Below are 26,513 nucleotides of genomic sequence, written 5' to 3'. Positions count from 1 at the left end.
TTAATATACCGGCGCTGTTGAGTGGAACAATCTAACCACAGCATCTCAAACCCATACCAACCATAACCACTTTTTAAAAGAATGTCAAAAGCTGGCTAATGTGTGAACAATATAACCTTTTTTTGTCTGTATTTACAGTATGTAATTGTATTTATGTAAAAAATAAGGACCACAATAGTCCCCGATTGTTTTTGTGCCATCCCTGTCACTTTTCAAAATCTTTGTACCATGTGGATATATGAATGTTTTTAAACTGACACATAAAATCAATCAATCCAAACTGCAGCGGCCATTTGATGAATGGAAAGAGGCATCTATTACAAAACACCAAAAAGTTGAATGACATTCGGAGATTGTCAGGCCAAGCCTTCGATACTGGGTAGGCATACAAGGTAGGGAGGGATGTATTTTCCATTAGTCGAGATTTACATAGCCTATTTATTGTGGTGTTGAAAACGCAAACCATGATATTGAAGCGCCCAAAGTCGGTATGCTTTGTTTATTGGTTGTGTGAAAAATGTGTTGCATATATTTTATATAATTGTAAATATGCCATCAAAATGTTGAAAATCTGATGTCTCCCTAGCCTAGCTGATCATTGTCTGCAGCTCTGATCATAATGTAGGCCTAATGAAACAGGGAGAGTGAGAAATAAGACCCCTCTTATGACTGTGATGGAACTTTTTATTGGTTGTGCTTTTCTAATAACCAATTTCTGTGTTCATGCATGTGACTGATTGAACAAATCCTCATTATCAGTATCTGCAATTTGGCAGTACGGCCAGAACCTTGTTTTGAGAAAGGGATATCTCAGTTTCAAGGTCTCAGCTTGGAGAGAAGAAGCCTCGTGAGGTATTGGTCGGTCACATGAATGAACCAAACATTAATTATGAATTAATTATGAATGATGAATAAGCTAAATCATGCAAATATAACTTGTCTGTAAGTATATAAGTGATCTAATGGGACTGCCCCAGCGGAGCTCACTTCAGGCCGATATTTTATGCATCTAAGTTTGACTGTGACCTCTCCAGCATGCTGTTAATAAAACAAGGATTAATTTAAGATTGACTTTGAGTGTCCCTGTGTAGAATCTCCACGACATGACATTCATTTTGTTCAATTTCAATAAAGGGTATGCAAAATATATTCTAAATAATCTTCAATATTCTGCAAACACATCATGACAACAACATTTTTTCAACAACATTTATAATACAGATTCTTCTGAAGGTGCTTTCAACTGTCAGTTTGTATTGTTCTTCTATATCAAATATTTGAGATCAGTTGTCAGGTCAGAGGTAATTTGAGATAAAACACAAACAAAAAAACAAAATCACAGAGAATCCCAAATTGCTATGATCCAGCTAAATTGAAAGTAACAAATATTTTAAAAAAAATTGTATTAAAATACATTTGATTGGTTGATTGAAATTATGTGGATGACGAATTTCTTTCCAATATACAATATCACCCACTCCATGCATGCAAAACAACCTTCAGTTATGTTTTAGTTATTTATCTTTTACCATACATCAGGCTCTTTCTATCAATAAATTGTTTTTTAACTGTGTAACAAAGTTATTTATTTTGTATCTGAGTTGCATGTATTACCCTACAGCTGGTGCCTCTCATGTACTACTTTTTGTGGTTGCCAAACTGTACAGCCATCCTGTTGCTGACACAGCGGAAGGTGGCCGGCACCACCTCCCAGTAGTTGATTGGGTTATCAAAGAGACTGATCCCGTTGTAGTAAGTCTTCTTGACACCAAAGCCGTTAGGGCAGAAATCATTCACGTCAACCTGGCTGATGTTGTTGGAGTGAAGGTAGACCACCTATTTAAAAACATTACATATATCAACTGTTATCATCATAAAAACATAAGATAACAAGTGAAATCACCAATGTCGATGTGATTGATGCTGCTTCACAAACCCCCTCCACACTTTACCTGTAGGTACTTCATTCCAGCAAGGCCTCCAGGGACAATGGGGATCCGGTTATTATCTAGATGCAGCTCTCTCAGGTTTTGCAGGTAGTACAGGCTGCCATGCTCAATGTGACGAATGTGATTGTAGCCTAGACCCAACCTAACACACACACACACACACACACACACACATCGAAATCGAGTGATTGATGAGACAATGAAGGGTAAACCCACTAGAGGGTGCTACTGTCACAATGATACCAGACATTATTTATTTTGTGCAACTCGGACAATGACTTCCTTTATGCTGTTGTTACTTAAATGCTTTTTATTTATTTTTTGTATTTCATTCTCTTTTTCTCCCCAATTTCAATCTTGTCTTATCGCTGCAACACCCCAACTGGTTCGGGAGACAAAGGTCGAGTCATGCGTCCTCTGAAACATGACCCGCCAAACTGCGCTTCTCAACACCCGCGACGAGCCAAGAAAAGCCCCCCGGCCAAACCGTCCCCTAGCCCAAATGACACCAATTGTGCGCCACCCTATGGGACTCCCAAATCATGGCCTGTAGTGATAAGCCTGGGATCGAACCCAGGTCTGTAGTGACGCCTCTAGCACTGCAATTCAGTGCCTTAGACATCTGCGCCACCTGGTAGGCCACTGTTTATTTTCTACATATTTTTTTTTTTTTTACATTTGAAGATAAGTAGTGAATATCTACAGCATTCATCTACAGCATTCATAAATTCATAATTGAATACGTTTTAGAAACTCTCAGACATTGAACACCCTCTTGTAAAGCTACGTACCTGTGCAAACTCTCATATTGTCTTAGGTCTTCTAGTTCAATGGCTTGAATTTGATTGTGATCCAAATGCAACTCATGTAGACCCTCAGGGAGATCTAGATGGAGAGGGAAAACAGGTGACCGCTTGATTCAAAGGACTTTCAGTGGAAATATGTGGCAAGTAGCAATGAAACAAATATTGCCCTGCAGCTTCGCAGAACACTCCAAAGAAAATGATTATAAAGGTTGTCATGTTTTTTACCTTTAGGGATGCCTGTGAGTTTTGCCTCAGAAATGCGAAGGAAGGTAAGTTTAAGTCCATCAAAGGCTCCGGGTTCAAAACCACTGTTCTGAATAGGATTCCTCCCCATCTCTTAGGAAGAAAAATATGTGTTTTAAGTCAATGCCACAACCTGCTCCAGTACTCAAGTGGCTAGATTTACACTTCAAAGACATTAAGATGTTAGATGTGTTATGGTGTTTCCAAACAGAATAAATCTGGTGCTAACACATAGTAAATCTGGCATAAGGTCTTTTATAATTATAGCTTGCCATCTCACCAATGCAGTTCATGCTGCCCAGGCCAGAGAAAGCTCCAGATGCCACCCTCTTGATATGGTTGTCGTGGATGCGCAGCTCCACCAGGGAAGAGGGCAGGTTCTTGGGCACGGCCGTCAGCTGGTTGTGGGAGAAGTAGAGCTTGTGCATCCTTTTGAGGGGCATGAAGGCCCGAGGGTGCACCCTGGAGATCTTGTTATTCACCAACACCAAAGCCTGAGAAAGGAGGCATAGGTCATGAGGAGACCAGCCACCCCTATCCAAAATAAATGTGTTACCTACAGTTAATTCTTGAATTGCGGTGGCATTTAGGCATGGAATTTTGGAAAAGATCAACTTTTTATTTAAACGTATTTGTGTACATCTTTCCATTCTAAATCAGCTAATATGGCAGCTTAATTACTTTAAATATGTTTTACCATTAGGATACCATTGTGCCACCAATAGGAGTAGTAACACCAATGATGCGAACACCAATGAGACATTTTTGTTTATTGAGGATTTTCTTAAATGGAGTCCACAGATCCTCAAATGTAAGGTCATTAACCCTTTAAAAAACAATTTACTAAAATGATATGATTAATCATTTTGCTCACAGTGTTATTTCCCTTCATTTAAATCGAGTAACACCAGTGACACTTTTGATTTAGACCCCCCAAATTATCAATGGAATCCTTAAATTTGTGACATAGTGAAAGGGTGTGATTAGCTAATAATTTTCTTTAATATATGTACCCCTTCCCCGATAGCAGTTTGCCACTGGAGGGAATGCTAAAGGTCCTTGTAAATCTTTGTCATGAGTGATTTTCAAGGCGGTAACACCAATGACATACAACTGAGGGAGAGACATTATACTAGTAAAAAAGTATTTGAATAGCCTTCTTTGTTTGCATTGATCTATTCAATAGAATTAAATCATTTTGTTCACTTTCTATTTTTCAAAATAACAGATGGATATCTCTAAATTCCCAAAGCATGTCACCACAACTCTGCACATCACTACTGGGACAAACCCATTTGCTTACCCTAAGTAATTTAAACAATGCATGAACATAAGGTTTTGCAGTATAAAGGACTTGGATTATGTTTAATATAAATATATTAGTTCAATATAAACAAAAACATGTATGATGTGTAACTCTTTGTCATTTGAAAGTGCTTTTCATGGTTGCAAATGCAAGGGACGCAAATGCCACCGCAATTCAAGAACAACCCATATATTATACAATGTATAATTTGAAGACATGTCATTAAAAGTATGCCTCTTTTTTAGTTAGGATACGATGAAGAAAGCAAGAACAGATAAGCGACGTTTCCTTCTATTGAAATGCCAGAACTCTCTTCCACCATTTGTGTTTTGACTGTTGATGCTCACATAGAGGTTACTGAGTCCCTTGAAGTCACCCTCTCTTATTTCAGTGATCTGGTTGCTTTGAAGGTCCAGGAGCCTGGTCTCCGGGGGGATGTCATATGGTACATAGTGTAAACCTGCGGATAGAAACTACGAGATTAACTTACCTGCTTTATTTTATACACTTTACCACATTTTGTCAGTTCACAATGATAAGAAATCAGTTGCAATATAATATATTGTGTTATTGCTTCTTTACATTTTTATAAAAATCTATGAATCATGACAATATCAGACACACACAGTGTGTTCTCACTCTTAAGGTTATATGAGGATAAATCCACAAGTTGGAATTTATCGTCATGCTGTAATTTGGTCAATGCTGAGTAATGCTCTGGGCTGTGGTTTGTACCCATACAGTATATTGTTGTTTATGTGTGAGCTCAGCTGTCACCATATAATTAAGAAGAAACCAGATGGCCATGACTCCACGTAGCACTAAAAAGCAACCTGCAGATGTGCGACTGCTGGCTACACATTAACAATTGTATGTTCAGTGTAAAGAATAATTTGGAGACAATATGATATATTATAATATTGTGACATTGTATCTCTTCACCCACCCAAGTCAGAGCACTGCACAACATTCTGGTTACACTGACAGCCGAATGGGCACGTAGGCTGTTCTGGTTTATAGTATTCCTCAACCGCTGAGCCTTCCTCTTCATCGTTCATCATCATCATCATCAGCCCCTCTACATCGATGCTCTTCCCAAAGTCCAATAAGCCCTTCTGCTCAAAGGGCAGGGCCACAGAGGCGGTGGGAAGAGGGGTGGCACACAGCAGGAGAAGGACAACAGAGAAGGGAAGCATGGCTCGGCCTTTAGTTGAAGAGAAATTACAAGGGGAAGACAAAAAAGCACACAGAAATGAGCAGCAGTTAATTAAATGCCACAGTTACGAATTCAGCAACTATCTAGCTATAATTCCTGTAGCCTACAATTGGAGAGTTGCCCACACACAACGCTATGCTGCCCTACAAATGCAAAACACAGTAACTACGTAACTTCAATGTTTCTGATACTCCATGATATATTCTGATCAACTGGCTTGTTCTTGTGTCAGGAAACTAAATGCAACATTATTCAGATAATATACCTGGCCATTACAACAGATCAAATACTTTTGACCAAATTCGTAGTTACTGTGTTTTGCCTTTGTAGGGCAGTATAACTAGCATTGTGTTACAGTTCACTCTCCAGGACAGAGTAATCTCATTGTCAACATTGCCACTCCAAAGCAAAAGCCAGTCCAAAAGCAATTGTAGCCAGTGACAAAGCATGAAATACACTCTGGGTTTCATACATCTATTTGTTAGGCTTCAATCTCAAGATGTGATGTTTCATATCTGTCATAGGCGTTCTCTCTTAAAAGCCGATCTTATTCTTCCCATCAATTTTGTGGTTGGTATAAGAGGCAGTAAAATCATGGACCATGGATACTATGTGGTCTTTGAGTCTGTAACTATGACATCTGCTCTCATTAATTATTTGCTTTTAGCTGAGGCTGTGGCTTCTTTGATTTATGCATTAAAATGGTAAAATCTCAGATCCAGTGACATATAGCAAAAGACAATTCCGGCATTACAATATAAGTCTGTGTAATATAGTACAATATAGTACAATATAGTACAGTGTGTGTGATCTGTCAATATTTCTTAGCAGGATTGTAATGCAAACTATAAATAGATGCCCTAAGGTAATTTGGGATAATCTCAGATAAACCTTTAGCTAGAGGATTCTTGATGAAAATAAGAACATTGAAATGTTTTTTTTCTTCAAAGAGGGTTTTCCATGTGAGCAAAGAGCCTTTGCTGTGGAACTGGCATTTCCTTGCCTTTGCCACGTGTTGTGAAAGGCCTACTCCCTCCCTTAGCACTCCCACATCCTTTACCACAGTAAGGCCCCAGAAGCCACATAACTGGCTGGTCTCAGGCAAGGTTTTTTATAGACCCACTCTGTCATAGCACTCTTTCCCCCACACATTATCTATATCAGCAGTGTCAAATCTCTAAATACATATACATGAGAATCTCTAAATACATTGAATGAGATGTATGATGTACACACTAATTACTTATTTGCTTAGTCAATAATTTTGTAATAGACTTGTTTCCCTGCAGCGAGGCCTTTAACTACAGTATGGGGTGGCTATGAGTTTTTAATGTTTGTGATATTATCCTCATCTTTGTTCTGTCACAAGATCCATTTATTAAATATGGCCAATAAAAGGAATATAGAATGTGTAGACAAGGTAGGGTTGTGTAGCCCCCAGAAGGCTTAAACAAATCATTCAAAGCTAAATAGTCCATTTCAAATGTCAAATATTACTTTAACAATCAATCTTTTTTTCAAATGCAGAATGTTAAACCAACTGTGGAACTGTATAATAAAGCTGTAGATTATAGTCCTCTTATTGTAAACCATACTGAAGATACTATTATCTGTAGGTCAAGAAACTCAAATAGAAGCTCAAATATATTTACTAAGACACTTACCGTTTCAGTTCTTGGAAAAACTAGAAATTATTTACAAAATAAATGAAAGATACAAATAAATGAAATAAGGATGAATTCAACCTCAGTGATATACAGGATACGTGTTTATTCCATGTGATGATCCTTTATCTGTGAGTCCGTCTGCCAGCAGAGTCAGAGCTCTGCACAGTACCTGTTAAAAACCACAGAAGTAGTTACCAAAAGGAAAAAAACAAGTATTTTAAGCCATAACCCAAAATTGGTCCAGTCCCCTTTTCATTGCTGCTTCATTGTGTGTTTATGCGTGTGTCTGACAGAAAGAGAGAGAGAGAGACAGAGAAAGAGATTTTAGTTATTTTAAACTTATTTTGATTCAACGTTTGAGATCTATTTACATACATTTTTATTTAAGCTACTGTATAAGGCCAAAATAAAATAAAAAGTACTATCACAGCACTAATAGGGCAAATACAGAATCCACTAAGAATAAAATACCCCCGCAACACTCTACCCAGTGCTACATAGGCAGATTATTTGAGGTACTAAGACTATTTACAGTTACCATAGACAATGACCAGCAATTATCTAAGATGTTTTTATTTTCACAATTTTTCATTACACAAGTTTGTCACAAAGTTGAAACAGTTGTACAAAAAAAAAGTGAGTTTAGTATAGAGGGCACCTGGACATCTTTGGCTCTCACTACTGTCAAGTAGCTACCTGGGTTTCCCTTGGTAACCACACATTATTTTTTATTTCAATACATGCTACTGTATCAAGCAAGGTCAAAGTCACAAGTAAAACCCAGAAACGCGTGAGGCTTTAAAACAGGAAAAAAAACACACAATCGTTCTCATTCATTGTGATAATGAAGCCCACTGACAAAGGGCTGGTTGCATAAACATTGCCCTAGAATTATGGTCAGACTTAGGATAGAAATCTAATTTCATCTGTTGCATAACGCTTGGGTGTCATAAGTCTGACTAAGCTAAATACAATAAGAGACGGACTCAAAGGAAATTATGTAATGAGAAACGCAGACAAGGTGTAACCCATGACAAACTGACGGGGGGGGGGGGTGAAAAGGAAGGAGGGAAGTGAGGAAGGGGGGGTACTAGTAATCTTCATGGTGGTAATCTTCCTCGTTACTCTGGGGCCGTAGTATGATGCTGTGGTAGGTCTTGATGCAGGATAGGGCGGTGGGCGGGATGAGACGCCTGTCAATCAGGTTGTACTCCAGGTGAACGGAGACTAGGGGCGAGTCGTCACTCTGGCGCATGTCACACAGAGAGTTCAGAGGAACGTATCTGCAGGGAGGAAAGAAAAGACAGACATTCAGTTACCACCAACAGAAAGACAGATACTCAGACAAGACAGAACAACCTTTGATCCGGCTAAAGGAAATAATGACTGAGAGAGAAACATAAATTACACGTTGAGATTCACAATAGCAATTTCAGATCTGAATGTGCCATTATGGTTAGTGGCAACTGTGCTCTTCTCAAAGTTGTTTCATCTCCAAATGGGAGGAAGAGGACTGTATCAAGCAAGATTAAAGTCACAAGTAAAACCTAGAACTGCTTTATAGAGTGAAGTTAGTTACGTTAGATAATGTTGCCCCCAAGTTACCTGACAACGTTGCGGCTGAGTTACCTGATAACATTGCAGTTGATCTACCTGACAATATTGCGGTTGACCTACCTGATAGCATTGCGGTTGACCTACCTGATAACGTTTTGGTTGAGTTACCTGATAACGTTTTGGTTGAGTTACCTGATAACGTTGTGGTTGAGGCGGAGGAGCTGCAGGCTCTTGAGCTTCAGTAGCCCCCTGGGGATGGAGCGAAGCTGGTTGTGGTCCAGCAGGAGTTCAGTCAGGGAGTTGTACAGGCCTAGGAAGGACACATCATCAATGCCGTCGTTGGCCAGCCTGTTGTGGGACAGGTGAAGGAGGTCCAGTCCCGGTTTAATGTGGCCAAACACGTAGCCAGGGATCCGCTCAATCTGGTTGTGGTGCAGGTGGAGCTGCTGTAGACCCACAGGGAGGAAGGAGGGAACATGCACCAGCTTATTGTGCGACAGGTCCAACGACTCCAACTTTCTGAAATGGTGGGGAAAATACAGAGAGATCTTTTGCTCAATATGTGAAAAGTTTCAAAGACATGAAGAGATAGTAGGTAATGTACTGTATTATGTCTCCAGTTAAAAGGGGACTTTCAATCTTAGGACTATATTTTGAGTCCACCTTTTCTTTAGAAGGCTAGTTCAATGTTTCCCTTTTCTCCATCTTTGACCAGAGGTTTCCATCATATCCATCACATTTGTCTCACAACATTGTAGGAGTTTCAAACCACTAAGAGCTTTAACACAAAGGCAGTTGGCCAGCAGTCCCTCCCTTTGGGCTTGACTCTCTACAACCTATCATAAAGCTGGACTGTGTCTGCTGCGCCGCTGTCTAGCCAGCCACATCAGCATGCCCCAAAACAATGTCCTCCGTGGCTTTGCCCTCTATTCTCTTGTTTTTCCTTTTCTCCTTTTTCTTCTAAGATGCAATTAAAATTATATTTTCCTCTCGTTATTGCCAGGAAACTGGGAGACTAACACATGTACAGAGTGTCAGATGAATTACACCATTTAAACTTTTGCTTAAGAATCCTGTATGCAATAATGTTGATGTTCATGCATTTTACAAAAACTTTTGTTTAACAAAAATTATATTCAATGCGTTCAAAAAATAAATACTGAGGTCACTTTTCTGCAATATCAGAAATAGGAATAAAACGTGTTCCAACATTCCCTTCAAGGTGGAGCTCAAAACCAGAGTAACTGTTACTGTTTTCTTCTAACTCCTCCTCTGACGAAGAGGTGTAGCAAGGATCGGACCAAAATGCGGCGTGGTAATTTTCATACATGTTTAACGAATAAACACGAACAATACAAAACAACAAACGTAACATGAAAACCTAAACAGTCCTATCTGGTGTAGAGACAGAGACAGGAACAATCACCCACGATCACTCAAAGAATATGGCTGCCTAAATATGGTTCCCAATCAGAGACAACTATAAACACCTGCCTCTGATTGAGAACCACCAAACCCAATACCTAACAAAACCACAAGACAAAACACACCACAATAAACCCATGTCACACCCTGGCCTGACCAAAATAATAAAGAAAACACAAAATACTAAGACCAGGGCGTGACAGAACCACCCCCCCAAGGTGCGGACTCCCGGACACACACCAAAAACCATAGGGGAGGGTCCGGGTGGACGTCTGTCCATGGTGGCGGCTCCGGCGCGGGACGTAGACTCCATTCTATCAAAGTCTTACTTACTGGAGCGCACTGCAGGCACACTGGAGCTCTTGAGCACCAAGCCTGCCCAACCTTACCTGGTTGAATACTCCCGGTCGCTCTGCCAGTGCTGCAAGGTGGAATAGCCCGCACTGGGCTATGCAGGCGAACCGGGGTCACCGTGCGCAAGGCTGATGCCATGTAAGCCGGCCCAAGGAGACGCACTGGGGACCAGATGCATCAGATAAACACCTGCCTCTGATTGAGAACCACTCCAGACAGCCATAGACTATGCTAGATACCCCCACTAAGCCACAAACCCAATACCTAACAAAACCCCAAGACAAAACACACCACAATAAACCCATGTCACACCCTGGCCTGACCAAAATAATAAAGAAAACACAAAATACTAAGACCAGGGCATGACAGTAACAGTAATCTTTACACTGGACAATAACCTCCTAAATGCTGCAAAAGCAAGAATGGAGAAAGGTTGTTGGGACTTACAACAGGTGTATCCAGGCCCTTGGGGCTATGCGGTCCTCCCGGATCCTATTATGACTGAGATCCAGAAACCTGAGGTTGACGGTCTTGTTGAGGATCCCCTCATGCACCTCTTCTATTCTGTTATCAGACAGGTGAAGTGCCTGAGAATACAAACCGCAAACCCTTTGAGTATTCGTGTTGTTAGGGGGGTGAGGGGGACCTACCTAGTCTACACACTACAGATTGGGAGTTAATAATATAAAGTACATTCAGAAAGTAGTCAGACCCCTTCACTTTTTCCACATTTTGTTACGTTATAGACTTATTCTAAAATGGATTAAATTGTTTTTCCCCCACATCAATCGACACACAATACCCCATAGTGACAAAGCGAAACCTGTTTTTTTTAGAAATTATTGAATATTTATTTAAAAAAATAAAAAAACAACGACATCTTGGGTATGATGCTACAAGTTTGGCACACCTGTATTTGAGGAGTTTCTCTGCAGATCCTCTCAAGCTCTGTCAGGTTCGATGGGGAGGGTTGCTGCACAGCTATTTTCAGGTCTCTCCAGAGATGTTCAATCGGGTATAAGTCCGGGCTCTGGCTGGGCCACTCAAGGACATTCAGAGACTTGTCCCAAAGCCACTCCTGCATTGTCTTGGCTGTGTGCTTAGGTTTGTTGTCCTGTTGGAAGGTGAACCTTCGCTCCAGTCTGAGGTCCTGAGCACTCTGGAGCAGGTTTTCATCAAGGATCTCTGTACTTTGCTCCGTTCATCTTTCACTTGATCCTGACTAATCTTCCAGTCCCTCCTGCTGAAAAACATCCCCACAGCATGATGCTGCCAACACCATGCTTCACCATAGGGATGGTGTAAGGTTTCCACCAGACGTGATGCTTGGCATTCAGGACAAAGAGTTCCGTCTTGGTTTCATCAGACCAGAGAATCTTGTATCTCATGGTCTGAGAGTCCTTTAGGTGCCTTTTGGTAAACTCCAAGAGGGCTGTCGTGCCTTTTACTGAGGAATGGCTTCCGCCTGGCCACTCTACCATAAAGGCCTGGTTGGTGGAGTGCTGCAGAGATAGTTGTCCTTCTGGAAGGTTCTCCCATCTCCACCGAGGAACTCTGGAGCTCTGTCAGAGTGACCATCGGTCACTTCGCTGATCAAGGCCCTTCTCTCCCGATTGTTCAGTTTGAACGGCGGCCAGCTCTAGGAAGAGTCTTGGTGGTTCCAAACTTATTCCATTTAAGAATGTTGGCGTCCACTGTGTTCTTGGGGACTATCAATGCTGCAGACATTTTTTGGTACCTTTTCCCAGATCTGTGCCTCGACGCAATCCTTTCTCGGAGCTCTACGGACAATTCCTTCGACCTTAGTTTTAGTTTTTAGGTTTAGTTTTTGCTTAGTTTTTTCTCTGACATGTATTGTCAACTGTGGGACCTTATATAGACAGGTATGTGCTTTTCCAAATCATGTCTAATCAATTGAATTTACCACAGGTGGACTCCAATCAAGTTGTAGAAACATCTAAAGGATGATGAATGGAAACAAGATGCACCTAAGCTCAATTTCGAGTCTCATAGAAAAGGGTCTGAATACTTATGTAAATAAGGTATTTCAGTTCTTTAAATGTGTATAAATATGCAAAAAAAATCTAAAAACCTGTTTTCACTTTGTCATTATGGGGTATTGTGTGTAGATTGATGAGGGAAAATTAATTTAATCATTTTTAGAGTAAGGCTGTAACATAACAAAATGTGAAGTAGTCCAAATGCACTGTATGTGCACCTAGCTCGCAATTACCAAAAATAATATGTTTAGTCAAACATTTGAAACCTCTCATAGTCTGAGGACTATTCCAAAACGTATTTCAAATAAAGTGATGTTTCTCTGTATCTCTGCTCCTTTGTATGACTGAGGCTACTGCATTTCAGTGGCTCCTGCATGCTCACTACAGTGACATCACAGGCACCTCGTCCAATCACTGACCTGCAGGGTCACAGGAAGCCCAGAGGGGATGGCCCGGAACTTATTGTCCTCCAGTCGCAGATAGATGAGTTTCTTGAGGGGCCGGAAGGTCAAAGGTGACACATTCCCATCGTGGAAGTGGTTGTCCTCAAGCTCAAGTGTCAGCAATTTGGACAAACCTGAGGAGACACACATTTTCAAATCCCAACATGACAATATCAACATATAATATCAACATACAATAATCCAATGTAATTTGACTTGTTTTGCTGATTTTCATTGCTAAATGAGCTACGCCAACAATGCTAATGTGCTAATCTGAACATCCTATCTGAGGTCACTTGAAATAGTACTGTAGGTGCTCAGATGCAAGCTAAGCATGAACAAACAAAGCTTTGTACATATACTCTCTCTCTCTGTAAACTCCACCTTCCTATACCTTTAAAGCTGTTAGGTGTGAGGCCCAGGATCTTGTTGTCATTGATCTTAAGCTCCACCAGGGACGGCGGGAGAATCAAGGGGACTTTGGTCAGATTGTTGCCATCTAAATTCAACCTCCTCAGCTGGGTCAGGTTCTGAAACAAGCCAAGAATCTCCACACATTAGAACATTAGAGTGCTAAGCGTGATTTAACCAGTGTCCCTCTCTCTCTCACGTCCATGCTCAAGAACTGTAATGTTACCTTACGCCTATGACATGGGCCTTATACCAGTATAACCTGCGTAACTACCAGTTGAATAATCAACGCAAGTATTATACCCTGTAACAGGCCAGTAGGCTTAGTACACAATAGTATTTTTCAATGGTGCAATAATATGATTTTTCCCAGCAATGGCAGTTCTCCCAGTGGTGATTTGATTGAATTCCACTCTTTGTCTTATTCATGAAGTGCTTTTCGTGATGTGTTTTGTTATCAAATCTGTCCAACTCTGAGATGTACTACAAGCGAAGTAGTTAATAAACACTAATGCTCTCTCAAGGGAATTTTTAGTACGGTGAGCTCCTGGCATCAGGGACTCTGACACCTTAGTGGGTGGGAACAAGTACATTTAAAATATATATTTTATTTAATTTAACCTTTATTTACCTAGGAAAGTAAGTTAATTACAAATTCTTATTTACAATGATGGTCTACCCCGACCAAACCCTAACGACGCTGGGCCAATTGTGCGCCATCCTATGGTACTTCCAATCACGGCTGGTTGTGATACAGCCTGGAATTGAACCAGCGTCTGTAGTAATGCCTCTAGCACTAAGATGCAGTGCCTTAGACCGCTCCGCCACTCGATAGACCGCTGCGCCACTTAGGATGCCTTGCCAAAAATGACTGATCTGTTTTTAGTTGTGGCTTGTCTGTTGACCGACAATATTCCCAGGGTCATTGCAACAACTAATTGACATTCGCCTCGATGGGGCCAGTATAAACTTCTGTTCTTATGCGCTACCTGGGAGACAGCAAAAGTTCTAGCAGTCCAACTACAAGATGGATCATTTTGTTTAAACATTAGGCACCACCTATAACTTAAATGACTGTGACATGCACATACCTGTACTATTCTGAAACACCACACTGTGACATAATATTACAGTGGGGCAAAAAAGTATTTAGTCAGTCACCAATTGTGAAAGTTCTCCCACTTAAAAAGATGAGAGAGGCCTGTAATTTTCATCATAGGTACACTTCAACTATGACAGACAAAATGAGAAGAAAAAATCCAGAAAATCACTTATTTTCCACCATAATTTGCAAATAAATTCCTAAAAATTCCTACAATGTGATTTTCTGGATTTATTTTTCTCATTTTGTCTGTCATAGTTGAAGTGTACCTATGATGAAAATTACAGGCCTCTCATCTTTTTAAGTGGTAGAACTTGCACAATTGGTGGCTGACAAAATACTTTTTTGCCCCACTGTACATGTTTAAATTCTATCATAACAGGCTGAGAAGAATCCAGGTAATGCAGCATGATAATGGTCAATAGTGGGTCTGGGAGCGCAGTAGAGGTCCAACTGGAACTAAAGCCAAATGTGTTGACATGAATGATGCTCTCAGACTCACCTGGAACAGGTCAGGGCTGATGGAGGAGTCGTCCAGCTTGTTCTTGCTCAGGTCCAGCCACTCCAGGTTGGGCAGCCCAGCCAGCGCCCGGGGAGGGATCTTATTGATCTTATTGTCTGATAAAAGAATAGGACACAAGCTGACCCAGTCTCCTCAAACAGAGAAAGGCCTGGGTCCACATGCCATTGCACCTGCCTTAATGTTTATGCAGTATCTTTGTGTACAAAATATGTTTATATATGCAACTGTGTAAACACCGCAAAGGACATTTGATTGCATTAACGCACACAACGGTAAAACCTTTGCCTTCCCAAAATTCCAACTTATTAAACATAGTTAACTATTTTAGTAAGCCTGAACTCAGATTCTTGTCCCCCCTCTTGACTCTGCTAATTGTCCCTGTATATCCTCACCTGCCAGATAGAGGGTCTTGACCCCCTGGTCTGAGAGGATGGGGATGTGGACCATGCCAGTACTGCCACAGGCGATCAGAGACTCCGAGAGCAGGCAGCCAGCAGGGAGAGACTCCATGATGCTGTGTCTCCTGGGGAATGTGACCACAGCACGTCCCGGCCCCCTCACTATGGGTCTCCTAGTGGTGGTAGTAGCCAGTCGGCCAGTCGCCATGGTGACTGGTCTCCCCATTGGTGCCAACCTCATGGTGGGTTTTCCGGTGGCCCTGATGATATAATCATCATCGTCGTCATTGTCGTCATGCTCGCTGTGGTCATGGTCATCGTGATCGTCATCATCGTAGGGAAGGTATGGAAGGCTGTCTTTGCTTATCTTCGGGTCACGCCTCTTGGCCACAGGGACCTCGGTCTTCCTTACTTTTGTTTTCACAACCATTTCCTGTTTCTTCACAGACACTTTTTGTTTCTTCACAGCCACTTCCTGTTTCTTCACTGCTACTTCTTGTTTTTTGTTCTGGGTGGCCACGGATTTCACAACAGCAACCTATACAACATAGACATCACACACAAAATATATTAATGATATATATTAAATTCCTCCAAAAATCCCTGTCAGTCAATACTCAGTCATTGGCAAAACATTAATACAATAGTCAAAGCATTGTTAGTTCATCTGCTGTGCAGTTCCTATAGAATTGCCCTCTTCATTTTCCCATGGGCACCATTTCCCATGGGCACCATTTCCCATTGGCACCCACCACTTTCACTGGACTAACATGCCGCTCCTCCTTCTTCTGACGTCCTGCTCCTCCTTCTTCTGATGTCCTTTGGAGACTCTTCTTCTGCTTTGGAATCCCCTCTTTCTTCTCTGCATTAGGGGAGGGTCTCTTGGCTTTGGGAGCCACTGTCTGCTGGTTATTTGAACCTGAGAAAGAGGGCAATATATGTTACATTCATATTTATACAGTATTTAACAGTAACAGTCAAAAGTTTGGACATACCTACTCATCACAGGGTTTCTCTTTATTCTTTACTATTTTCTACATTGTAGAATAGTAAAGACACCAAAACGATGAAATAACACATGAAATCATGTAGAGACCAAAAAAATGTTAAACGAATCAAAATATATTTTATATTTGCCTTGATGACAGCTTTGCACACTCTTGGCATTCTCTCAACCAGCTTCATGAGATAGTCAACTGGAATGCATTTCAATTAACAGGTGTGCCTTGTTAAAAGTTAATTTTGTCACAGTTTCTGTGTTATTTGATTGTTGTTTCCTTAGGTTACCGCTGGAGGGCACCCTTACCCTGTTTTCTAGTTTCCAGGTTACCCTGATTGTTACTTATTGGATTCACCTGTGTTTAATTACCTTCTCTGTTCACTTGGTTGCCTTGTTATTTAGGTTCCTCAGGTGGTCTGTATCTTTGCTTAGGTTTAATGTTGAATTTGTATGCACTTGTACAGCTGCCTTGTTTCTGTTAAGACTCTAAGCAAATGTTCTGGATTTACCCTTACCTATGCTTGCTGTGTTTCTCTGCGCCTGGGTTTGAGTTCGTACTAGCATCAGACCAAGTCTATATTATGGCAAGAACAACTCAAATAAGCAAAGAGAAATGATAGTCATCATTACTTTAAGACATGAAGGTCAGTCAATCCGGAACATTTCAAGAACTTTACAAGTTTCTCAACTGTTCAGAGGAGACTGCATTAATTAGGCCTTCATGGTCAAATTGCTGCAAAGAAACCACTACTAAAGGACACCAATAACAAGAAGAGACTTGCTTGGGCCAAGAAACACAGGCAATGGACATTGGACTGGTGGAAATCTGTCCTTTGGTCTGATGTGTCCAAATTTGAGATTTTTGATTCCAACCGCTGTGTCTTTGTGAGATGCAGAGTAGGTGAACGGATGATCTCCACATGGGCAGTTCCCACCGTGAAGCATGGAGATGTGATGGTGTGGGGATGCTTTGCTGGTGACACTGGCTGTGATTGATTTAGAATTCAAGGCACACTTAACCAGCATGGCTGTCACAGCATTCTGCAGCGATACTTCATCACATCTGGTTTACGCTTAGTGGGACTATCATTTGTTTTTCAACAGGACAATGACCCAACACACCTCCAGGCTGTGTACGGGCTATTTGACCAAGAAGGAGAGTGATGGGTGCTGCATCAGATGACCTGGCCTCCAGAATCACCTGACCTCAACCAAATTGAGATGATTTGGGATGTGAAGGAAAAGCAGCCAACAAGTGCTCAGTATATGTGGGAACTCCTTCAAAACTGTTCGAAAAGCATTCCAGGTGAAGCTGGTTGAGAGAATGCCAAGAGTATGCAAAGCTGTCATCAAGGCAAAGGCTGGCTACTTTGAAGAATCTCAAATATGTTTTGATTTGTTTAACACTTGTTTTGGTTACTACATGATTCCATATGTGTTATTTCATAGTTTTGATGTCTTCACTATTTATTCTACAATGTAGAAAATAGTCAAAATAAAGAAACCGTTGAATGAGCAGGAGTGTCCAAACTTTTGACTGGTTCTGTATGTACACAATTCCATGCCCTGATCAGTCTGTACACTTAGTCAGCATGGACATTTCAACAAAAAAGCTGCCATTAAATATAATAACCACAAATAAGATTACAATCCTTCCATAACAATCTACAACTTGAATGCCTACCGCCGCAAGGGACAGGGTGACAGCTGACAGTTCCCCTCTGACACTGGCACACAGAGCAGGGCTGAGGCGACCACATGGCCCTGTCAAACAGGAACATCCCATTCACCGAGCACTGCCCACTGCCACCTGCAAGGCAGACAGAACAACAGACACACACAAACACACCATTACTCACCCAAACTACACAGATAAAGTCTACATGAAACTGATGCTAAATCAAGCCATATGCACCACACTCTGTCTTTGAAAACTCAGTGCAGTTCTTTCTGAAGGATGGTGGACCACCCTTGACTTGGGAGAACACACTGTAATCACAAAAACTAGAAGCACTGTGAAGTATGCATGCATGTTGCCCCCACCATTCTTTTCCAAGAAAACTTACCAGGGAGGAGAATGTCATCAGTGTTATCCGGATCAGGTAAGTCAGCTCCTACCACGGGTTTGGAGCTCCTGGGCTTCTCTGTTCTATGGCTGGGCTTCCCATCAATTAGTGAGGCTGTTGCATATAAGCAGAAAAATAGGAGCGCTAATCCGTTCATGGTCAGCTCTGCCATGGACTCTCCTGGTCAGTTTCCTTTTGGACAGAAACCTTTTCAAAGTGAGTGTGAGGAATCTCAACTCCTGAATGGCTTTTATAGACTCTCGCCCCCAGGACATGATTTTTGGCCACACACCCCAGAAAAAAACCCAAAAGGTGAGAGGATAGAGGAGTGGTGAGAGGAAGCTGGGGAGTGGGTAAGAAAAATAAAAGTTAAAAAAATTCAGGACAAAGACCCCCTTTCATTCATCTTTAAGAAACCACCTACCACTCCTCTCCACCCACAGCCCATGGTATACCTAACAAACCAATAGAGGAGGTCCAGTCAGAGACTGCATATTGGAGGTGTCAAATAATTACTGTGATGTCAACCAGCGGGGTGCTTTCTGACAGCCCAAACAGACAGTTTATCTAAGGCCCATTCCCATTGGCTACGGGCCAGAAGAGGTATTCCCATATTCCCACTGTGCTGTGTGGCCAGAAAGAAAGAAAAAAAACTCTCCAAGCTCTCCAATCAGAGTCCAGCTGGAATGAAAGGTTGCTTTGTGTCCAACACCTCCCTAGCCCACCCCACCACCAACCACTACCAGCCAGCAGGACAGCGAGACACAGAGACCACACTCCTGAGAAATTCTTGGACTTTTCTCCCTCTGCTTTTCGACCCTGCTTGACCGCATGGTTTTCCCCCTGTAGTGTCACCAGGGCCTTGCATCTCTCTTTACACACACTATACTAACTAAGACAACCACAATATATTTCGACACTGTCGATTCATGTATCCTGATATAGTATGTTTAGTATACATAAAAACGTAACCTTATCTTTGAGTGGAGTGTGATATGATTGCAGCAACACTTACTGCATTCTGGACCACCTCTGTCACTGTCCGTCTGTACTATTTCTCCCAGTATGACCCCTGGTTGCATTTCATGTCTAATTTCTCAAAACCACATAAAATTATCCTACTCCTACTTCATTGTGATGTCCAAATCCCGTTTGTGACATTTAAAAAGTGAGTAAATACCAAACATTCCTACATCATCCTGCTTATAGAAACAGACACCTGCAGACCTGCTGCATGGCCAACCAAGAGCAAAACAGACTGTCATCTCAGCATACGCCCTAGACACTTATAGGATCAGATTTACTCAATGATTGCACTAGTTCAACGTTTGCACCTGGACCCGTATTCATTATCAAGGATGAAGGTAAGACCCAGATGCAGACCACGTCGAATAAACAATAGTTTAATAATCCAACGGGGGCAGGCAATAGACAGGTCAAGGCATGCAGGGGTCAGTAACCAGAGGTGGGGCAACGGTACCTGATGGCAGGCAGGCTCAGGGTATGCAGAGGTCAATAATCCAGAGGGGGCAAAGGTACAGGTCAGCAGGTAGGCTCAGGGTCAGGCAGGCGGGCTTGGAATCAGGATAGGCAAGGGTCAAAACCAGGAGGGCGAGAAAAAGAGAGACTAGAAAAAGCAGGAGCTGAGACACAAAACGCTGGTTGACTTGACAAACTGACAACGGACAAACAGGAAACAGGAGACAAAGGGCTGTGAGACATAGGGTTTGACTCTGGACACATGAAAGGTGGGATGTATATGAAGGGTACGGGGCAACAGAAGATGTACAGCAGAGGGGCCATACCATACCTTCTGCCCAAGACGATACCGGGGTCTGATGGCGATCCGCTTGTCGTCGATACCTGGAGGTGGTCTTGAGGAGGGCCGACCGGGCTCTCCTCCAGGTACGACGACAGCGACGGACAAACATCTGGCCAGAAGGTATGCCGACCTCCTCCTGCTCGGGGAAGAGCGGGGGCTGATACCCCAGAGCCTGGAACACAACTGGGGAGTTGGTAAGGCAAAATGGCATGACCAGATACTCGTAGTATCCCCCCTGTCTAAAAGGCTAAACTGATCAGTGCTATTACTTTGGGACGATTATTAAATATGGGCCCAGATATTTACTGGTAAAGGTCAATGAAAGATTATGAGAAGGAAAAGCCTGACAGCTAGCATAGAAAACATGGGTTAGCTTTATTGTAAAAATAGGTGCAAACCATTAATACATCTGTCCTTACACCTTCAAATGTACTACATGGTCTGAGAATTCTGAAATATTTAATATTTTCACAGTGCCTTTTTACTAAGCAGGTAATTGGCTAAGAGGATGACCTCAATTTAACCTTGACAGCGAAACACAGAAAGATTATTTGAGTCCATGTGAGAATCAAGTCTGGTTTGCAACACAATTAACTTAATATTTTTTGTTTTACTTTTACCATCTCTCACTGTTATAGAACGTTTGTCTCAATATATATGTTTTAAGTACCCAAACCTATGTGTAGTATCTGTTGCCACAATAAGGAAATAATTCCAGACACAAAATAACATGTGGTTGTTTTTTAAATTGAACCTTTATTTAACTAGGCAAGTCAGTTAAGAACAAATTCTTAATTACAATGACGGCCTACCAAAAGGCAAAAGGCCTCCTGCGCGGACAGGGGCTGGGATTAAAAATAAAAAATAAATATAAATATAGGACAAAACACACATCACGATAAGAGAGACAACACTACATAAAAAGAGACCTAAGACAACAACATAGCAAGGCAGCAACACATGACAACACAGCATGGTAGCAACACATGACAACACAGCATGGCAGCAACACAACATGACAACAACATGGTAGCAGTACAAAACATGGTACAAACATTATTGGGCACAGACAACAGCACAAAGGGCAAGAAAGTAGAGACAACAATACATCACACAAAGCAGCCACAACTGTCAGTAAGAGTGTCCATGATTGAGTCTTTGAATTAAGAGATTGAGATAAAACTATCCAGTTTGAGTGTTTGTTGCAGCTCATTCCAGTCGCTAGCTGCAGCGAACTGAAAAGACAAGCGACCCAGGAATGTGTGTGCTTTGGGGACCTTTAACAGAATGTGACTTGCAGAATGGGTGTTGCATGTGGAGGATGAGGGCTGCAGTAGATATCTCAGATAGGGAGGAGTGAGGCCTAAGAGTGCTTTAGAAATAAGCATCAACCAGTGGGTCTTTCGACGGGTATACAGAGATGACCAATTTACGGAGGAGTATAGAGTGCAGTGATGTGTCCTATAAGGAGCATTGGTGGCAAATCTAATGGCCGAATGGTGAAGAACATCTAGCCACTCGAGAGCATCCTTACTTGCCGATCTATGAATTATGTCTAGCATGCGTAGGATGGTAATCTGAATCAGGGTTAGTTTTGCAGCTGGGGTGAAAGAGGAGCGTTTACGATAGAGGAAACCAAGTCTAAATTTAACTTTAGTCTGCAGCTTTGATATGTGCTGAGAGAAGGGCAGTGTACCATCTAGCCATACTCCCAAATACTTGTATGAGGTGACTACCTCAAGCTCTAAACCCTCAGATGTAGTAATCACACCCGTAGGGAGAGGGGAATTCTTCTTACCAAACCACATGACCTTTGTTTTGGAGGTGTTCAGAACAAGGTGATGGGTAGAGAAAGCTTGTTGGAAACTAAGAAAGCTTTGTTGTAGAGCATTTAACACAAAATCCGGCGAGGGGCCAGCTGAGTATAAGACTGTATCATCTGCATATAAATGGATGAGAGAGCTTCTTACTGCCTGAGCTATGTTGTTGATGTAAATTGAGAAGAGCGTGGGGCCTAGGATTGAGCCTTGGGGTACTCCCTTGGTGACAGGCAGTGGCTGAGACAGCAGATTTTCTGACTTTACACACTGCACACTTTGAGGTAGTTAGCCAACCAGACCAAAGATCACTAAGAGACACCAATACGCCTTAGCTGGCCCACAAGAATGGAATGGTCTACCGTATCAAGTCAATAAAAATAGCAGCACAACATTGCATAGAATCAAGGGCAATGGTGACATCATTGAGGACATTTAAAGTTGTAGTGACACATCCGTAACCTGAGCGGAAACCAGATTGGATACGAGAGAGAATACATAGACATCAAGAAAGCCAGTCAGTTGATTATTGACAAGTTTTTCCAACACTTTTAATAAACAGGGCAAAATATAAATATTCCTATAACAGTTAGGATCAGCTGGATCTCCCCCTTTAAATAAAGGACAAACAGTGGCTGCCTTCCAAGCAATGGGAACCTCCCCATAAAGGAGAGACAGGATAAAAAGGTCAGAGATAGGCTTGTAACTGAATCCATCCATCCTCATTATAATTAGTCACATTTTCCACACACCTTTCAAAATAGTATTTTTACTCAAGGCCTGGCATAGCACTTTCAGAAATGTTTTACCATTTATGACAGAGTTACAATAAATACATCCATATGAAGCTTATCTTGGCTCAAGACACACAGAAACCTGAAACCTCACTACATACAAAGAAATTATGATCACATCAAACATATTCACACACATGTTATGTGAAGAAACTGACATAACCAGTTTGCCTCAGTGCAGTTTGTGGTCACTTATCTCCGGAAATATAACCATAATTTACAGTCTATATATTTTAGGTCAGAATAAGAAATTTGACCTTTGACCTGTAATCCAGCTGGCAGACAATAGCAGATTTATCACCATACCATATGCTCTCTCTCTCTCTCTCTCTCTCTCTCTCTCTCTCTCTCTGACAGCTGAAATGTTGGTGCAGGCGCACTATTTCCAGTCAAGGACACAAAGCATCCAAAATAGATTTATCTATGTACAGTATCTGTTGTCATAATGACTCCACCTGCCTCTTTCTTTGCTGATTTTACCAGTTCGCTGTATATATGTCATAAACATATTATACATCTATATAGGATTATCAAGAATCTAGGGAATGTACAGACCAATACACTCCAATGTTAATATGATTGCTTTAAAAACAATCTTTGACGATTACAGAATATGAAGAGTTTAAACAATTAAAATGAAATGTATATTTGATGCCTCTGTGTTGACATGGTGTATTTTGAGGACATTAATACAGGTTACGATAGGCAGGGCTTCACTGTTGCAGCACTCAACTTATAGTTAATCATTATTACCCAATGAGGGAATCAAACAGAACAAGTCAACCGCACAACCACTCTGCCACTTGACAGGCAGTGGCTGAGACAGCAGGTTTTCTGACTTTACACACTGCACACTTTGAGAGAGGTAGTTAGCCAACAAGACCAAAGACCCCTAAGAGACACCAATACGCCTTAGCTGGCCCACAAGAATGGAATGGTCTACCATAAGACTCTAGTAAAACCATAAGACACTAGTAAAACTAGTCTACTACACTGCCTTGTCAAGGCACAATTGTGGGTTAAAACCCTGCTTGTCTTTCTTTCCGGTCCTTTCGTACCAAATAACATAATTTCATAGATCGAAACTGGCCTTCAGAAAGTATTCACAGCCCTTGACTTTTTCCACATTTTGTTGTGCTACAGCCGGAATTTAAAATTGATTCAATTTCATTTTTTTTGTCACTGGCCTACACACAATACCCCATAATGTCAAAGTGGATTTATTTTGAAATGTTTTGAGTCAACAAGTATTCAACCCCTTTGTTTTGGCAAGTCCACATAAGTTCAGGAGTAAACATTTGCTTAACAAGTCACATAATAAGTTGCATGGACTCACTCTGTGTGCAATAATAATGTTTACCATGATTTTTGAATGACTACCTCATTTCTGTACCCCACATATACAATTATCTGTAAGGTCCCTGTAAGAACCGACGCTGGAGATGAGAAGCAGTTACAGGGAGTTGAACATTTAATGAACGAACAAGTGACAGAACAGGAACAGCGTCAGAACAGGGGGAACCAAGCGACAATAATACTGAAGCAGGGAACAACCTCGGGAAGAAACAGATATAGGGGAGGTAATGAAAGCAGGTGATTGATTCCAGTTGAGTCCAATGAATCGCTGATGCACGTAAAGAGGGAAACAGGTGTGCGTAATGATGGTGGAAGGAGTGGGTAGTGCATGGCAGCCTGGCGCCCTCGAGAGCAAGGGCGGTAGAGCGGGAATAGAAATGCCAGTACCCCCCCTCTAGGGGCGCCACCCGGCGTCCCACCTGAGCGAGCCTGACGGGCCTGCCGAGGCACGGGCGCTGGACAAGCCGGCTGGGGCGTAGAAGCCAGAAGAACCGGCAGAGGCGTGGGAACTGGCTGAGGTGTGACAGAACGGACAAGTGACAGAACAGGAACAGCGTCAGAACAGGGGAAACGAAGAGACAATAATGCCGAAGCTGTGAACAACCTCGGGAACAGACAGATAAAGGGGAGGTAATGAAAGCAGGTGATTGAGTCCAGCTGAGTCAAATAAATCGCTAATTCGTGTGACGAGGGAAACAGGTGTGCATAATGATGGTGGCAGGAGTGCGTAGTGCAGGGCAGCAAGGCACCTTTGAGCGCTTGGGAGTGAGAGCGGGAGCAGGTGTGACAGTCCCTCAGTCGAGCAGTGAATTTCAAACACAGATTCAACCACAAAGACCAGGGAGGTTTTCCAATGCCTCGCAAAGAAGGACAACTATTGGTTGATGGGTAAAAATAACAAAAGCAGACATTAAATATCCCTTTGAGCATGATGAAGTTATTAATTACAAGATAGATGGTGTAATTAATCCAGTCACGACAAAGAGACAGGCATCCTTCTTAACTCAGTTGCTGGAGAGGAAGGACACCGCTCATTGATTTCCCCATCAGGCCAATAGTGACTTTAAAACAGTTTTAGAGGGAAATGACTGTAACAGGAGAAAACTGAAGACGACAACATTGTAGTTACTCCACAATACTAACCTAATTGACAGAGTGAAAAGAAGAAAGCCTGTACAGAATAAAAATAGTCCAAAACATGCCTCCTCTTTGCAACAAGGACCTAAAGTAACACTGCAAAAAAAATTGGCCAATCCAATACAATACATTATTGAGTACCACTCTCCATATTTTCAAGCATAGTGGTGGCTGCATCATGTTATGAGTATGCTGGTAATCGTTAAGTACTGGGGAGTTTTTCAGGATAAAAAACAAATGGAATGGAGCTAAGCACAGGCAAAATCCTAGAGGAAAACCTGGTTCAGTCTCCTTTCCAACAGACACTGGGAGATGAAATAAGGATAATAACCTAATACCTAAAACACAAGGCCAAATCTTCTCACCAGAAGACAGTGAATGTTCCTGAGTGGCCAAGTTACAGTTTTGACTTAAATCTGGCAAGACCTAAATATGGTTGTCTAGCAATGATAAACAACAATTTTGACAGAGCTTTAAGAAATAAAATAAAAAAATGGGCAAATGTTGAACAATCCAGGTATGGACAGCTCTTAGAGACTTGCCCAGAAAGACTCACAGATGTCATTGCTGCCAAAGGTGCTTCTACAAAGTTTTGACTTAGGGGTGTGAATACTTATCTAAATGAGATATTCTTGTATTTCATTTTCTAAAAATGTGCTACATTTCCAAAAAACATGTTTTACTTTGCTCTTATGGAGTATTGTGTGTAGATGGCTGAGAAAAATATATATAATTTATTCCATTTTTAATTCAGGCTATAACAAAACAAAATGTGGAATAAGTCAAGGGGTATGAATTCTTTGTAAAGGCACCATGGGAATCCATTGAATAACACATTCATATATGGCTAAACAAACATAAAAAAAGAAATCATTACGAATAAGGTTTTGAAGAAAGTATAACAAAGCTCAGGAAATACAGTGCCTTGCGAAAGTATTCGGCCCCCTTGAACTTTGCGACCTTTTGCCACATTTCAGGCTTCAAACATAAAGATATAAAACTGTATTTTTTTGTGAAGAATCAACAACAAGTGGAACACAATCATGAAGTGGAACGACATTTATTGGATATTTCAATCTTTTTTAACAAATCAAAAACTGAAAAATTGGGCGTGCAAAATT

The 26,513-nt window shown here is 41.5% G+C and overlaps 2 protein-coding genes across 2 annotated transcripts; both read right to left on the bottom strand.

Annotated features, from left to right (window-relative positions):
* Positions 1–663: 663 nt before the first annotated feature.
* Positions 664–7,475, bottom strand: LOC135528126 (biglycan-like). Its single transcript, XM_064956965.1, has 8 exons — positions 7,185–7,475; positions 5,251–5,508; positions 4,652–4,764; positions 3,279–3,492; positions 2,981–3,091; positions 2,741–2,834; positions 1,953–2,091; positions 664–1,836 (listed from the first exon to the last, which is right to left on the bottom strand). The coding sequence occupies exons 2-8, from the start codon at positions 5,498–5,500 to the stop codon at positions 1,639–1,641; spliced, it is 1,119 nt and encodes a 372-aa protein (XP_064813037.1). The 5' UTR covers positions 5,501–5,508; positions 7,185–7,475; the 3' UTR covers positions 664–1,638.
* Positions 7,476–7,750: 275 nt separating this feature from the next.
* On the bottom strand, positions 7,751–25,957 carry LOC135527447 (extracellular matrix protein 2-like). Its single transcript, XM_064955972.1, has 13 exons — positions 25,949–25,957; positions 24,675–24,768; positions 20,277–20,471; positions 18,467–18,580; positions 18,085–18,210; positions 16,153–16,319; positions 15,395–15,938; positions 14,982–15,097; positions 13,361–13,496; positions 12,943–13,100; positions 10,971–11,110; positions 8,937–9,263; positions 7,751–8,470 (listed from the first exon to the last, which is right to left on the bottom strand). The coding sequence occupies exons 1-13, from the start codon at positions 25,955–25,957 to the stop codon at positions 8,278–8,280; spliced, it is 2,319 nt and encodes a 772-aa protein (XP_064812044.1). The 3' UTR covers positions 7,751–8,277.
* Positions 25,958–26,513: the final 556 nt, after the last annotated feature.

The sequence above is a fragment of the Oncorhynchus masou genome, chromosome 33 (assembly GCF_036934945.1).
Source record: "Oncorhynchus masou masou isolate Uvic2021 chromosome 33, UVic_Omas_1.1, whole genome shotgun sequence".
Lineage (NCBI taxonomy): Eukaryota > Metazoa > Chordata > Actinopteri > Salmoniformes > Salmonidae > Oncorhynchus > Oncorhynchus masou.
This window is presented reverse-complemented; position numbering and strand designations above follow the sequence as displayed.

Bases quoted from the DNA above. Each gene is read 5' to 3' on its own strand.
- LOC135527447 (XM_064955972.1), bottom strand. The intron at 9,264-10,970 runs GTAAGTCCCAAC...CCACCATTTCAG, and splicing joins AGGGCCTGGATACACCTGTT to AAAGTTGGAGTCGTTGGACC. The intron at 8,471-8,936 runs GTAACTCAACCA...TCCTCCCTGCAG, and splicing joins CTCAACCACAACGTTATCAG to ATACGTTCCTCTGAACTCTC.
- LOC135528126 (XM_064956965.1), bottom strand. From the start codon at position 5,500: ATGCTTCCCTTCTCTGTTGTCCTTCTCCTGCTGTGTGCCACCCCTCTT. The intron at 4,765-5,250 runs GTGGGTGAAGAG...TTCTATCCGCAG, and splicing joins TGTGCAGTGCTCTGACTTGG to GTTTACACTATGTACCATAT. The intron at 3,092-3,278 runs GTGAGATGGCAA...TTTCTTCCTAAG, and splicing joins GGGCAGCATGAACTGCATTG to AGATGGGGAGGAATCCTATT.